Here is a 17,025-nt window from a genome sequence, read left to right on the forward strand (position 1 = left end):
GTCCAGAACTGTCAGAGAATTACGCTGTATAGCGGTATATTTATAGATGACCTCGCTGTAATCAAACATTTTATTACCAATTTAAAGATTTCTTTGTGGATCTTTATTGTTCTGTACCATCCATCCAATGTTTTACCACTGCATACAGTCTGAAATAAAAGTTTTAACACTTCTTTAATGACATTGTGATTACTCACATTATTACATTACAACTATTTGTTTTTCGGTGTAGATCTGCCCACTGTCAAGCCTTCCAACCAGATATATCCTGGCAGTGATGAGGAATATGACTCCCATCTCTCTAAACGGAAAAAGAGGCAACCAGATCCATCAAATCAGTATGCTATAGCTATGGTGATAGTGTATCGCTCTTTGGGGCAGCTCTTACCCGAAACCTATGACCCTGACCGCAGGAGCTTAAGGTAATTTTACAATGACCCGGCAAAATCTCTATCCATCCTCTGTCATATTCTTGTGTCTTGTATTCTTGTCACGAAAGTCTACTTTTGGGTGATATTATAGTGTAATATATTACCTGTAAGATCAAAAAGGAAGAATCAAATGAAAGGAAGAGCTAGGAATAGGTGACCATAGACCGGTACGTACGACCCACATGGGCTGACGAAGGAAGCTCAGTGACACCATACTCACCTAAGAGAAATACCATAATCATCAGTCTATAAGATTAGGTGCCTTCCTGTAACTCCTATTTTTCCCCCTGAATTTTGATGTTAGCAGTTTTGCATATTATCGGTATAAATTGTAATCATTGGACACTTTTCTCTTTACATCCCAGAGTTCCTAACCGACCAATTATTAACACACCAATTGTAAGTGCATCTGTGCACAACGAAGGGGAACCATTACCATCTCAACTAGACAAGCCAATAATGCTAGAATATACAATGTTGGAGACTGAGGAGAGGACCAAACCGGTGTGTGTATTTTGGAACCACTCCATTATGTAAGTATCTCTTTCTTGATTGGAATCTGTCACCGTGTTTTTGCCATCTAATATGAGAGCAGCAGAATGTAGAGACAGAAGCCCTGATTCCAGTGATGTGTCACTTACTGGGATGCTTGCTGCAGTTAGTAAAATCACTAAGTGATAGCTCACTGGACGCACGGCGTCTACCCCTAAATCATGCTGCTCTCAGATGGGATAGCATAAACCCGGTGACAGATTCCCTTTAAGTATATGTTATTCGCAGGCTCAAATCACTGATGAGCTCACACATCCATTTCCATGGGGAATTTAGAAAACTATTTTTTTTTCCGAAACAGAACTGGTGGTGCAGGAGGGTGGTCCTCCAAAGGCTGCGATCTGGTCTTCAGAAATAAAAGCCACCTCACGTGCCAGTGTAACCATATGACCAGTTTTGCTGTGCTGATGGACATTTCAAAGCGAGAAGTAAGTCCCAGTTACTTATTCTACAGCAGAATATAGCAAACAGTGGAGCATACTCACTGCGTCGTACCAAACATGCCAGGCTGGACTAGGCAGTGTAAATGTCAATCAAGGTGCATGGATATTTCATGAACCAGCTACTACCCTTTAGGGGCACAAATGATTAGTAGGAAATCTTGGATGCAGCATTTGCTGCTAAATAGTAAGAAATAATAACTGAATGTTCAAACTGAATTTCCATTGGAAAAAGAGATCATCAGGTATCACTGAAGTCCAAATGTCGAGAAGATGTCTGTCTTAAGCAAATATGCAGGGAGGAAATCAAGAAAAGGAAAGGATGGGGCCAATAAAGCAATATTTTTAAATCTGGGTTGAGGTGATGACATTTACTAAGTGGCACATCTGTCATATAAAGAGTGGTCAGATTATCAGATTAGTTCTGAAGAGCAGGTATGTCTAATGCGCTGGGTGTCTGGGAAGCTTAGGGAAGTGGATGAGTATTAATCTGTTATAGCTGAGAAAGTCTGAAGCTGCGTTCACACCCCAGTGATATGGATCTGTGCGGGACCCATGCCATGTATATCTTGTGTGCAATAGGAGGGAGTGGAAGTGCGGCACTCACCAATATGCTAAAACACAGTCCTTTATTTCACATCAGTGGTGAAAACAGGTGACTTCCATTTTGTGTTTCTGTACCCTTCTAATGGCCATGCAGGTGCATAAAACGGCCACCGTCTGTTATCGCCACCTGTTGTACTGATTACGTAAGTAACCATGATTTAAGTTCTGAAATATAGAACATTTTTTTTTTCCCAAATTGGTGAGTGCCGCCCTTCCACTCCTTCCTATTGCATGTATTTTATCTATTCAGGGAGGAAGAGGACTAGAACTCTAGTTCCTCCTATGGGAAGTAGCAATCCTAAAAGTCACTATTGACCCTCTAATGAGCCTTGTCACATGACTTAGGATAAAAGCCCCAACTGTTGATAATAGTGGCATGCACCTCCATATATTTTGGGACTGCTCCAAGATTTCACTATTCCATTTTAAATGAATTGGGACCATCTGGTAGCACAAAACGTCTCTTTCAGTTTTACTATGTCCGTCTTTGTCTGCCCCATGATCACACACATTGACCTGTGCATTGTCTCCATAACAGAACGGGGAGGTGCTTCCTCTGAAGATCATCACATACACGTCTGTGTCTGTCTCGCTGGCGGCCTTGCTGCTGACGTTCATCTTACTTGTGATCATCAGAACATTACGATCCAACATCCACAATATCCACAAAAACCTAGTGGCCGCCCTCTTCTTTTCTGAGCTAGTCTTTCTCATTGGCATCAACCAGACTGAAAATCCAGTAAGTGAGAGTCTCTCCATGTAAGTCGCGTTATGGTGCCAGTATGTGACGGTGTATGACATCTGTCTGGATCGCTGACTGGGGAGTTGTGTAAATGGCCCAGTTGATTGTCGATGTATCTCCGGTTTGTACGGTGAATGTGTAGAATCCTACATTACCGGCTTCTTCCCTTGCCTCAGCCAGTGTGCGCTATTTCACAAGATGTTTCTCACATCTGGCACTGGTACCATCAGGCATCCCTGGCATTGTGGTACCAGATTAATCATCCCGCACTTGATCTGCAGCCTGACACGTCATGCACTGGTAAACCTAAGACAGGGCAGGAATGCTGGAGCTGAAATAATTCATGACTGCTTGGCTCACATCCTGATTTATGGCCTTTCTCTTAGCAAATAATACTGTTTCTGGGAGCGGCCAGAAACCCCTTACAAAAGGTCTTGGGTGATTAATGTCCTTATTGCTCCATATCGGGTTTTCTTTGTAAGTTTACCAGCAAAGGCATCATCATCATTTAAGGTCCTGGATGCAGAATTAGTGGAAAAGCAGACTTTCTATAGCATTGTAGTGTGCAAATATTAATGCTGGAGAGAAGCCAATCCTCCCCGTGTCTTATGCTGGTGTACCTTGTAGTCACAGGTTTAATACTTGCAGTTTGGGTCCTGTTACTAGGAACAACTGATGACTGTATCTAACATGAGAAAAGTGACAGTGCATGTAAGCCAAAATATATAAGGTGTAGTTTGGGAGTGTATAAACCGTAGATATTTTTTTAATTAGGTTTTTTTTTCCAAGTTTTGCAATAAAGTACAGTGATATCAGATCAGATACAGTACATGTTCAAACAAACCAGTATGATCAGCAGAATTTACAGGAGACCTAAGGCCTCTTTCACACATCCGTTTTGCGCCATCAGGCGAGATCCGGCTTTTTTTTGTAAAACCGGATCCGACGAAATGCAATGCCGGATCCGGTTTTTCCCCATTGACTTGTATTAGCGGCGGATGGCATTGCGATTCGTCCATTTTTTGCCGTATCCGGCTATTTGTCTCATTCCGGCGTCTGGAAAAAACGGCTACTGTAACGTTTTTTGTCTCCGGCGAAAAAGCCGGAAGCGCCGGATCCGACGCTTCCGGCTTTTTGCCACAATGAAAGTCTACGGGCGCCGGAATGCACCGGATCCAGAAAAAGACGGATCCAGCCACCGGATCCGTTTTTTTTAAGTCTGCCCATGCTCAGATCCAATTGGCCAGCCCCCAGAAAACAGATATAACCTGCTAGACGGATCCGGCAGAAAAACGGATCCGTTTCTACAGTTCTCCAAAATTTACACCGGATCCGGTTTTTCTAAAAATAGCCGGATCCTGCCTGACGGCAAAAAACTGATGTGTGAAAGTAGCCTAAAGAAGAATAACTGTTTGTGCACATAGGTTCTGCCAGAAAAAGATGCCATCTTAAAAAGTGCCACAAGAGACCCATAAAATGGATATAGTTCGCAGCAATGTCAAAAGCACATTGCTATGCACATGGTCCATCTTATGGCATGGCTTTAAACCATTTCAGGGTTCAAAAGGTCTGAAAAGGTAAAAAGAAGTGGCATGTTCATTCTTTGAGTGGCTTCTCTGCCGCCACGTTTGATACATAAAAATGCAATATGTATACATAGCAAAACATGCTGGCGTAGGAGCCGCCACGCTGGTGTCTACATGATGCCATGTACACATACCCTAGCAGAAACATACTATGTGATAAAGGTGACCCTTCCACCGCTTGCCCCACAGAGACCAATGGCCATTGCATTGTGCTCAATAACCTAAATGTTCAATGTGATTCACATTGGGAAGTTACATTCCTTTTTTTTGTTTGTTTCTAGTTTGTGTGTACCGTGATTGCCATCCTTCTGCATTACTTCTACATGAGCACTTTTGCCTGGATGTTTGTCGAAGGACTTCACATTTATCGCATGCTGACGGAAGTGCGGAACATTGACACCGGTCACATGCGCTTTTACTATGTTGTCGGTTATGGGATACCAGCCATTATCACAGGTATGTTGCCATCCATGCATCGGTCACTTGTACTTCTACTATGTGATCGGTTATGGGATACCAGCCATTATCACAGGTATGTTGCCATCCATGCATCGGTCACATGCACTTGTACTATGTGATTGGTTATGGGATACCAACCATTATCACAGGTATGTCTCCATCCATGCATCGGTCACATGCACTTGTACTATGTGATTGGTTATGGGATACCAACCATTATCACAGGTATGTCTCCATCCATGCATCGGTCACATGCACTTGTACTATGTGATTGGTTATGGGATACCAACCATTATCACAGGTATGTCTCCATCCATGCATCGGTCACATGCACTTGTACTATGTGATTGGTTATGGGATACCAACCATTATCACAGGTATGTCTCCATCCATGCATCGGTCACATGCACTTGTACTATGTGATTGGTTATGGGATACCAACCATTATCACAGGTATGTCTCCATCCATGCATCGGTCACATGCACTTGTACTATGTGATTGGTTATGGGATACCAACCATTATCACAGGTATGTCTCCATCCATGCTCTGGTCACATGCACTTGTACTATGTGATCGGTTATGGGATACCAGCCATTATCACAGGTAGGTCTCCATCCATGCATCGGTCACATGCACTTGTACTATGTGATTGGTTATGGGATACCAGCCATTATCACAGGTATGTCTCCATCCATGCTCTGGTCACATGCACTTGTACTATGTGATCGGTTATGGGATACCAGCCATTATCACAGGTATGTTGCCGTCCATGCTCTGGTCACATGCACTACTACTATGTGGTCAGTTATGGGATATCAGCCATTATCACAGGTATGTCTCCATCCATGCATCGGTCACATGCACTTGTACTATGTGATTGGTTATGGGATACCAACCATTATCACAGGTATGTCTCCATCCATGCATCGGTCACATGCACTTGTACTATGTGATCGGTTATGGGATACCAGCCATTATCACAGGTATGTCTCCATCCATGCATCGGTCACATGCACTTGTACTATGTGATCGGTTATGGGATACCAGCCATTATCACAGGTATGTCTCCATCCATGCATCGGTCACATGCACTTGTACTATGTGATCGGTTATGGGATACCAACCATTATCACAGGTATGTCTCCATCCATGCTCTGGTCACATGCACTTGTACTATGTGATCGGTTATGGGATACCAGCCATTATCACAGGTATGTTGCCGTCCATGCTCTGGTCACATGCACTACTACTATGTGGTCAGTTATGGGATATCAGCCATTATCACAGGTATGTCTCCATCCATGCATCGGTCACATGCACTTGTACTATGTGATTGGTTATGGGATACCAACCATTATCACAGGTATGTCTCCATCCATGCATCGGTCACATGCACTTGTACTATGTGATCGGTTATGGGATACCAGCCATTATCACAGGTATGTCTCCATCCATGCATCGGTCACATGCACTTGTACTATGTGATCGGTTATGGGATACCAGCCATTATCACAGGTATGTCTCCATCCATGCATCGGTCACATGCACTTGTACTATGTGATCGGTTATGGGATACCAACCATTATCACAGGTATGTCTCCATCCATGCTCTGGTCACATGCACTTGTACTATGTGATCGGTTATGGGATACCAGCCATTATCACAGGTATGTTGCCGTCCATGCTCTGGTCACATGCACTACTACTATGTGGTCAGTTATGGGATATCAGCCATTATCTCAGGTTTATTGCCTTACACATGCTGCAGTGTTTAATGTTTGGACCTTTGATCAGGACAACTACCCAATGTTCTACATATTACTTCACCCATGAGGTCTCTAATGTCCGAGTTGCTGGGCTTATTGCCGTAGTTCTCCATTTATGTACATTACCTCCTTGACCAGGCTGGCAGGACTCCATCCTTTGGTATGTGTACATTGGTAATATTGCATGTCAGCGTGCTGGGGAATATATGTACGGTTTCATCTGTTGCTTATGAAAGTGCCTTATATATTGGTTCAGTGGCTGGGAACATTGACTTAGGATTTGTACAGTTCTGTAAGCTGCTGAGTGATAGAGAACTGCAGTGTTGAAAAATCCAATCATCTTTGTCCTAAGAGTGCCCCGGGGTAGAATCCGTATAACCTACAGGAATGTTTGCCCATCACCGGGGCCCAGGGTAGTGTTGTTGGAGCTTTTACGTCTTTTCTGCAGTGCTTCATTTGTTGTAGTATTTGTAACCAGTTTTGCACGCAATACTACAATAAAGCACAAAGAGAGTAATGGGAGGAATTTGAAAAAATTGAAATATTCTATAGATGAACAGTGGATAGGATAATTCAATAGGCATACATATTTTATATTTTCCACGACCCCATTTATTATAAGTCTTATATACCGTATATATTCGTGTATAAGCCGACCCCCCCCTAATTTTGTCACAAAAAACTGGGAAAACTTATTGACTCGCGTATAAGCCGAGGGCGTACAGTGAGTGGCCCCAGATAATACTGCACAGTGAGTGGCCCCAGTTATCTGCACAGTGTGTGGCCCCAGTTATCTGCACAGTGTGTGGCCCCAGTTATCTGCACAGTGAGTGGCCCCAGTTATCTGCACAGTGAGTAGCCCCAGTTATCTGCACAGTGAGTGGCCCCAGTTATCTGCACAGTGTGTGGCCCCAGTTATCTGCACAGTGAGTGGCCCCAGTTATCTGCACAGTGTGTGGCCCCAGATAATACTGCACAGTGAGTGGCCCCAGATAATACTGCACAGTGAGTGGCCCCAGTTATCTGCACAGTGAGTGGCCCCAGTTATCTGCACAGTGTGTGGCCCCAGATAATACTGCACAGTGAGTGGCCCCAGATAATACTGCACAGTGTGTGGCCCCAGTTATCTGCACAGTGAGTGGCCCCAGTTATCTGCACAGTGTGTGGCCCCAGATAATACTGCACAGTGAGTGGCCCCAGATAATACTGCACAGTGAGTGGCCCCAGTTATCTGCACAGTGAGTGGCCCCAGTTATCTGCACAGTGATTGGCCCCAGTTATCTGCACAGTGTGTGGCCCCAGTTATCTGCACAGTGTGTGGCCCCAGTTATCTGCACAGTGTGTGGCCCCAGTTATCTGCACAGTGTGTGGCCCCAGTTATCTGCACAGTGTGTGGCCCCAGTTATCTGCACAGTGTGTGGCCCCAGTTATCTGCACAGTGTGTGGCCCCAGTTATCTGCACAGTGTGTGGCCCCAGTTATCTGCACAGTGTGTGGCCCCAGTTATCTGCACAGTTTGTGGCCCCAGTTATCTGCACAGTGTGTGGCCCCAGTTATCTGCACAGTGTGTGGCCCCAGTTATCTGCACAGTGAGTGGCCCCAGTTATCTGCACAGTGTGTGGCCCCAGTTATCTGCACAGTGAGTGGCCCCAGTTATCTGCACAGTGAGTGGCCCCAGTTATCTGCACAGTGAGTGGCCCCAGTTATCTGCACAGTGTGTGGCCCCAGTTATCTGCACAGTGAGTGGCCCCAGTTATCTGCACAGTGTGTGGCCCCAGTTATCTGCACAGTGTGTGGCCCCAGTTATCTGCACAGTGTGTGGCCCCAGTTATCTGCACAGTGTGTGGCCCCAGTTATCTGCACAGTGTGTGGCCCCAGTTATCTGCACAGTGTGTGGCCCCAGTTATCTGCACAGTGTGTGGCCCCAGTTATCTGCACAGTGAGTGGCCCCAGTTATCTGCACAGTGTGTGGCCCCAGTTATCTGCACAGTGTGTGGCCCCAGTTATCTGCACAGTGAGTGGCCCCAGTTATCTGCACAGTGTGTGGCCCCAGTTATCTGCACAGTGAGTGGCCCCAGTTATCTGCACAGTGAGTGGCCCCAGTTATCTGCACAGTGTGTGGCCCCAGTTATGCTGCACAGTGAGTGGCCCCAGTTATCTGCACAGTGTGTGGCCCCAGTTATCTGCACAGTGAGTGGCCCCAGTTATCTGCACAATGAGTGGCCCCAGTTATGCTGCACAGTGAGTGGCCCCAGTTATGCTGCACAGTGAGTGGCCCCAGTTATGTACACAGTGAGTGGCCCCAGTTATGTGCACAGTGAGTGGCCCCAGTTATGTATGTGCACAGTGAGTGGCCCCAGTTATTTGCACAGTGAGTGGCCCCAGTTATTTGCACAGTGAGTGGCCCCAGTTATGTACACAGTGAGTGGCCCCAGTTATCTGCACAGTGTGTGGCCCCAGTTATCTGCACAGTGTGTGGCCCCAGTTATCTGCACAGTGTGTGGCCCCAGTTATCTGCACAGTGTGTGGCCCCAGTTATCTGCACAGTGTGTGGCCCCAGTTATCTGCACAGTGTGTGGCCCCAGTTATCTGCACAGTGAGTGGCCCCAGTTATCTGCACAGTGTGTGGCCCCAGTTATCTGCACAGTGTGTGGCCCCAGTTATCTGCACAGTGAGTGGCCCCAGTTATCTGCACAGTGTGTGGCCCCAGTTATCTGCACAGTGAGTGGCCCCAGTTATCTGCACAGTGAGTGGCCCCAGTTATCTGCACAGTGTGTGGCCCCAGTTATGCTGCACAGTGAGTGGCCCCAGTTATCTGCACAGTGTGTGGCCCCAGTTATCTGCACAGTGAGTGGCCCCAGTTATCTGCACAATGAGTGGCCCCAGTTATGCTGCACAGTGAGTGGCCCCAGTTATGCTGCACAGTGAGTGGCCCCAGTTATGTACACAGTGAGTGGCCCCAGTTATGTGCACAGTGAGTGGCCCCAGTTATGTATGTGCACAGTGAGTGGCCCCAGTTATTTGCACAGTGAGTGGCCCCAGTTATTTGCACAGTGAGTGGCCCCAGTTATGTGCACAGTGAGTGGCCCCAGTTATGTACACAGTGAGTGGCCCCAGTTATTTGCACAGTGAGTGGCCCCAGTTATGTGCACAGTGAGTGGCCCCAGTTATGTATGTGCACAGTGAGTGGCCCCAGTTATTTGCACAGTGAGTGGCCCCAGTTATGTGCACAGTGAGTGGCCCCAGTTATTTGCACAGTGAGTGGCCCCAGTCAGTGGCGTAGCAACTGTTTGTGGCGCCCGGGGCGGTCGAAAAATTTGCCGCCCCTTTGGTCGATGATAATCCGGAAGCATCAGGAGAGCCCACACTACACTCAAAGATCTAATTTTTAGTCTGCTACTAACTCTGCTGTTATTATTTCTACATTTCTAGACTTTCATCTTCTTGCAGTTCTCTCTCTATATATATATGTATGTATTAGCTTGATGATGCTGGATGAAGACCTAATGGCTTTTTTTAATAATAATTTTTAATAATGTGACAGAAAAAAACAGAAAATATATGGGGAGGAGATGTACGAGGACACGTATATGGGGGGATGTACGAGGACACGTATAGGGGGAGATGTACGAGGACACGTATATATGGATATGGGGGATGTACGAGGACACGTATATATGGGGGGGATGTACGAGGACACGTATAGGGGGATGTACGAGGACACGTATATATGGGGGGATGTACGAGAACACTTATATGGGGGATGATTATTGTATTAGGACACCTGTGGTGTGATGTCTATGTGGCATGTGACAGCTGTCTGTGGCTTCTCCCGTACAGATGTTGGTGGTGCATTCTCCGGTAATGGCCGCGGTGCACCCAGCAGCCTCTCCCACAAATCACCTCCATACCATGCTCCCCAGTATCCCACCTCACCCCGTGCAGTACTGTCCTACCCTTTTCCTCTCGCTCCCAGCCGGGGCAGCAGCACCGCCATATTCTTTCCTCCTCCCGGGAGCATCAATAGGGCGGAGCCTCTGCAGCTGCTACGGTGCCAGGACGGGACAGAAAACCTAGGAAAGCAGAGCTGCTGCTGTGCTGACACATGCGCAGAGTGTACACACACAGGTGTGTACACACACACAGACACACACACACAGGCATACACACACACATAGGTGTATATACACACACACACACACACAGGTGTATACACACACACACGTGTATACACACACACACAGACACACACACACAGGCATACACACACACAGGCATACACACACTCATAGGTGTATATACACACACAGGTGTATACACACACACAGGCATACACAAACACAGGCATACACAAACACAGGCATACACACACACATATGTGTATATACACAGACACACACACACAGGCGTACACACACACAGGTGTATACACACACACACACACAGACACAGACACACACACAGGCGTACACACACACACATAGGTGTATATACACACACACAGACACACACACACACAGGTGTATACAGACACACACACACAGGCATACACAAACACAGGTGTACACACACATAGGTGGATACACACACAGGCGTACACACACACAGGTGTATACATACACACACATAGGTGGATACACACACATAGGTGTACATACACACACACATAGGTGGATACACACAAACAGGTGTACACACACACACATAGGTGTACACACACACACATAGGTGGATACACACAAACAGGTGTACACACACACACATAGGTGTACATACACACACATAGGTGGATACACACACACGGGCGTACACACACACACACACACAGGTGTATACACACACACACACACACAGGCATACACAAACACAGGCATACACACACACATAGGTGTATATACACAGACACACACACAGGCGTACACACACACACAGGCATACACAAATACAGGTGTACACACACATAGGTGGATACACACACACAGGTGTACACACACACACACAGACACACACATAGGTGGATACACACAGGTGGATACACACACAGGTGGATACACACACAGGTGGATACTAACACATGTGGATACATACACACACAGACATACACACACACACAGGTGTACATACACACACACACACACACACACACACATAGGTGTACATACACACACACACATAGGTGTACATACACACACACACAGGTGTACATACACACACACACACACACACACAGGTGTACATACACACACACACACAGGTGTACATACACACACACACACAGGTGTACATACACACACACACACAGGTGTACATACACACACACACACATAGGTGTACATACACACACACACATAAGTGTACATACACACACACACAGTGTGGCTGCATGCACAGATCCTTTCGCTGCTGCACATGGTGAGACACAGGCAGCGGTGTTGGTGGCACATAACTGCACACAATGGAGGCAGACACACACCCAGCGCAGCCTGTGATGAGGATGACAGCTGCCTGCACACAGGGCCGTCGGGGGCAGCCGCAGACCACCTTACCCCAGCCCCGCACTCACCAGCTCACTGCTTGGCTCTTCCTAACATGGCTCCTTGTGTGCATCACATTCCTGGCAGTCGCGACCATCCCACCATGACAGTCCTCCAGTGCAGCGGGGCTGACGTCAGCACTGCCTCTGCCCAGCGCAGCGCTGCTCACTGAGGGTCCAGGTGGAGAGGAGGGAGAAGCTGCTAGGTAGCAGGGGTACAGAGACTCCCGATAGGCGGAGGAGAAGGATGGAGGAAGGGTGGGAAGAGGCTGCATTACATTACCCCCTCACGGCCTCACTGCACAGCCCCGCAGGCCGAAATGTACAGTCAGTGAGAGAGTCCAGGCTCCGCGCTTCTCCCACAGAGGAGAGGAATTGCTTCTGCTGCCGCGCCGCCCCCACACACGTGCCGCCTGGGGCGGACCGCCCCCCCCGCCCCCCCCACGCTACGCCACTTATGTGCACAGTGAGTGGCCCCAGTTATGTATGTGCACAGTGAGTGGCCCCATCATATTGCTGCTGCCGCTGCCTCCGTTACAAAAAAAAAAAACTATACTCACCACCATCGCTGCCCCCTGCTCATCTGCGTTGCGGGCTCTGCAGTGACTGCAGGCAGAGGGCACGCCCTCTGACCTGAATGTCACTGCAGAGGACGCAAGACAGCAGAGCGACGCGTAGGGACAAGTGCATATGCCTCCCCCCTGTTCATACTCACCCCCGTCATGGCGCTTGTCTCTGCAGCGCAGCCCCTGCTTCTTCCATGCTCTCGGCGTGCTGCTCTCTTCCTGCTTCAGCGGTCACATGGTACCGCTCATTAAATATGTGCATATTCATGAGTTTAATGAGCGGTACCACGTGACCGCTGAAGCAGGAAGGAAGAGCAGTGCCGAGAACATGGAGCAAGCAGGGGGGCTGCAGAGGGTGAGTATGATCTCTGACACACCCGCTCCCCCTCCCCGCCGATCCCCCGGTATATGACTCGTGTATAATCTGAGAAGGGGACTTTCAGCCCAAAAAAATGGGCTGAAAATCTCGGCTTATACACGAGTATATAATTGCTATTTTCTTCGCTTTGCTATAATTTCCTTCTTGTAGTTTCCTTTGTGTAAAGCTGAATAAATGTCTTCACCATTGTCGTAATGAATCTCTTTATTCTTAAATGCTCTCATTATCCCCATGGATATAATTGTTCTAGTCTTCCCATGGTAGAACTCATATTTTTTATGTTTTACTTATCAGGACTTGCTGTTGGCCTGGATCCACAAGGTTATGGAAACCCTGACTTCTGCTGGCTCTCAGTACATGACACCCTAATCTGGAGTTTCGCTGGCCCCATCGCTTTTGTGGTTGCCGTAAGTATGTTCAGAGGGCATAGGTTTAGTTTTAGTTGAGTTTTTGCCCTTGTCATTGGAACCATCATATCACAAAGATTGGCTCAGTAGTTAGCACTGCAGCCTTGCAGCACTGGGGTCCTGGAGTCAAATCCCACCCAGGACAACATCTGCAAGGAGTCTGTATGGTCTCCCCATGTTTGCGTGGGTTTCCTTCGGGTTCTACTGTTTCTTCCCACACTCCAAAGACATAGTGATAGGGAGTTTGTGTTGTAAGCCCCATCAGGGACAGTGATGATAATGTCTGTGATGTGCTGTGCAATATAATGGCTCTACAATCAAATTAATAAAGATTTAGTTGTTTGTTTTTATTGCCAGGACATCTTTTTCATATATTTTGTATATTTCTCGGGAAGTAGACTGCACCTACTAGTTCTAGATGAGCAATTCAGTTCTTGTTCCCCGGGTCTGCGGTCTAATCCGGTCCTTTGTGGCAGCTGGTCTTCACGTGTGCACTCGGCATCCTCGGCACGGCCTCCTGGCTGCCTCTGGTGCTTACTAGACCCCGCAAGGTCCTAGCATCACTTGAGACCTATTAGGCACAAGAGATGCCAGGGTGCAGTGAAGCCTGGCTGCCATGAAGGACTGAGCTACCAGTAATCATTTGATGGCTGTGGAATAAGTCAGTAGAGAACGGCAATCTCCGGAAGATGAGTGAAGGAGCGTTATCCTGTGATAGGAATAATAAGCGTGCTATAACGGTTTCCATGATGTTTTGCCTACAGATTAATACAGTCATCTTCGTACTAGCCGTGAAGACATCTTGTGGACGGAGACAACGGGTATTTGAGAAAGCTGGAGTCCTGTAAGTGTAGAGGATTTTATCTATGCCGTTGAACATGGCGTCCACAGAAGTAACACACATGCTAATGAAGAAATTCATGTTTCTAGATCAACACTGAGGACAGCTTTCCTCCTGCTGCTTCTGGTCAGTGCCACATGGCTACTGGGGCTGATGGCTGTGAACAGCGATGTGATGACTTTTCACTACCTCTTTGCCATTTTCAGCTGTATGCAGGTAACATGCTGACATTTATTATTTCTCAGGTCTTAAAAATGACCCATTCTTTTCTAATACCATGCGACCGACCTCTGGTGGAGGTACTTGCCGAGGACTAGTACACAGCTGTCCGCATTTAACATTTCTTAGTAATAGATACTAGACATCCTTTCGATCTTTCTTTTTGGTCCTTTAGATTAGATTTTCAATGATGAAAGTAATTCCTTTGGTTCATTCAAAGCTGCCATCTGCATGTCTTTTGAGAGAAACCGCCATTGAAATTTATCAAATCAATAGAACACGTGAAAATAAGAAACTTTGCAATATATCTTATTGGAGAAATGTGCTTCCTTCTTCACCTGGATGGATTTTACTTTCTCAAAATTCACAATTCACTGGTAAAGTCTGTATTCCGTGAAGACACATTGTTACATTATTGAGATAAGAGGTTGACAATTGGCGTTCATAAAGTTTTCTGGAGAATTGTACTGTCATTTCAGAACTTGCTGCAAAATGTGTGTGTCTGCACCTAGCTCTTTCCTTTCTGCATGGAATTTAAAGACACTAACTGTCATCTTCTCTCTCAGTAATAGGAAAATCTGTCTTCACCAAATATAAGATTTTACCTGTGAGTTGAGAGTTAAAGATCGGTCCAGGAGGAGAAAGCATGTACAGCACCATGGAACTAATGGTGCTTTAACCCCTTAATGACCACCGATACGCCTTCTAACGGCAGCAGTTAAGGGTACTTATGCCTCAGCGCTGCTTTTTAACAGCACTGAGAAATAAGTGTATAGCACCTCCCAGCATCGGAATTTCTCCAGGGTCTCCGCTACTTTTTTTACCGACCCCAGTATTGCGATAGCCGTTATTAATGGAATAAAGTTACCACCCCCCCCCCCCCCCCCCAAAAAAAAAAGTCTGATTTCCCATTTAATTTCTCTCTCCTCTGATGTGATCGCACATCAGAGGAGAGAGAACTAGGGTCCCCCAATTCCCCCCAGTACCTCCGGTGTCCCTGGACCCTCCTGCATCTCCCCGTGATGTCTTCTTCCGGGGAGAAAATGGTGGGTGCATACGCAATGCGCCCGCCGTGATCTGCCGGCCGGCAACAATCGGAAATTTTTCCCACTGGTTCATTTTGATCACTGTGATAGACCCTATCACAGTGATCAAAATAAAAAAATAGTAAATCAAACCCCTTTTTATCATGCCCTTAGATAGGTAAAAATAATAAAATATAAAAAATGTATTTATTTCCATTAGGGTTAGGGTTGAGCTAAAGTTAGGGTTGAGCTAAAGTTAGGGTTTGGCTAAAGTTAGGGTTAAGCTAGGGTTAGGGTTGGGGCTAAAGTTAGGGTAGGGTTACGGTTGTGGTTATGGTTGAGATTATGGTTAGGGTTGGGATTAGGGTTAGGGGTGTGTTGGGGTTAGGGTTGTGGTTAGAGTTAGGTTTTTGGTTAGAGTTAGATTTGTGGAGTTAGAATTGGGGGTTCCCCTCTTTTTTTTGTCAAAAGATGATTGTCTGTCCATGTAGTAGAGAGAGAAACATCCTCGAGTTCCCCAGAACATTTTAGGGATCCTGAGATGAGTCTGGAGCCTCTGAAGTCTCAGTGTGTAAATGAAATTATAGTAATCTGACATTAGAATTGGTGGAAATGTTTCCAAAATAACTCATACGGCACATATTCACACTGTGAGCTGGGCATCTACATGTATAGCCATGTGCCCCTCAACCTGTACCTAAGAAATTCAGTATTAGTGACTACACAAAAGCGCTCTAACCAACCTGAAGAGGGAACAGGGAGTCAGTATGCTAACGTGCATTGTCTTTTGTTTAGTAATACGCATTAAAATCAGTCTGAACTGTCCCAAAAGGACAAACTAATGTTCAAGACTAGAAACTCAGGTGGTCATGGTAGAAGAAATATGGACAGGTAATACCCTGAATGGACCAAGGATAAATGGTATAAATAATATAGTATATGGTAACCTGTCCATCTAAATAATGCACTACAGTACATAACCTCAGTCATGTTACATAACGGCAAGGGTAGCCTTCGTCCGAGGGTGCCGGTGCCACTCTATTCTAGCTTCTTCAGGGGGAACAGTGGAAATGTGACTTAAAAATACCTAAGCCTTGCACTTTATTTACAGAAAATCAGGGGCATGCCTAGATGTTCCATGTCACTCACAGCTATTAGGTTTCTCAGTTTTTGATTCTTACTTTCATATCACATTATGTGTGTCCTAAGACAATCATAAAATTCAGCTAAATGTGACAGATTTTTCTTTCCTTTTCCTACTGCAGGGACTCTTCATATTCTTTTTCCATTGTGTATTTAACAAAGAAGTCAGAAAGCAGTTAAAGAATACATTTACTGGAAAGAAATACCTGGTAGATGACAGCACAACAACCAGAGCCACATTATTAACTGTAAGTTACTTTCTGGGTGTCTCTCTACTGCCCCCTGTTGATGCCACCGATAATATTCCATGTTTAAACTTGTCACTTGTG

General features: G+C 46.2%; 1 protein-coding gene across 4 annotated transcripts in view; it reads left to right on the forward strand.

The window, feature by feature from the left end:
- CELSR1 (cadherin EGF LAG seven-pass G-type receptor 1) overlaps positions 1 to 17,025 on the forward strand; it is a 220,635-nt gene that overhangs the window by 190,245 nt on the left and 13,365 nt on the right. For all 4 annotated transcript variants that reach the window (XM_073573501.1, XM_073573504.1, XM_073573502.1 and 1 more), the window contains exons 21-29: positions 233 to 422; positions 797 to 964; positions 1,285 to 1,411; positions 2,568 to 2,768; positions 4,639 to 4,813; positions 13,356 to 13,468; positions 14,233 to 14,312; positions 14,399 to 14,525; positions 16,819 to 16,944. In XM_073573501.1, the coding sequence (XP_073429602.1) occupies positions 233 to 422; positions 797 to 964; positions 1,285 to 1,411; positions 2,568 to 2,768; positions 4,639 to 4,813; positions 13,356 to 13,468; positions 14,233 to 14,312; positions 14,399 to 14,525; positions 16,819 to 16,944 (1,307 nt within the window). The remainder of the gene's footprint in view (positions 1 to 232; positions 423 to 796; positions 965 to 1,284; positions 1,412 to 2,567; positions 2,769 to 4,638; positions 4,814 to 13,355; positions 13,469 to 14,232; positions 14,313 to 14,398; positions 14,526 to 16,818; positions 16,945 to 17,025) is intronic.

The sequence above is a fragment of the Dendrobates tinctorius genome, unplaced genomic scaffold, assembly GCF_039654945.1.
Source record: "Dendrobates tinctorius isolate UK_male_01 unplaced genomic scaffold, ASM3965494v1 ptg000035l, whole genome shotgun sequence".
NCBI classification, from domain to species: Eukaryota; Metazoa; Chordata; class Amphibia; order Anura; family Dendrobatidae; genus Dendrobates; species Dendrobates tinctorius.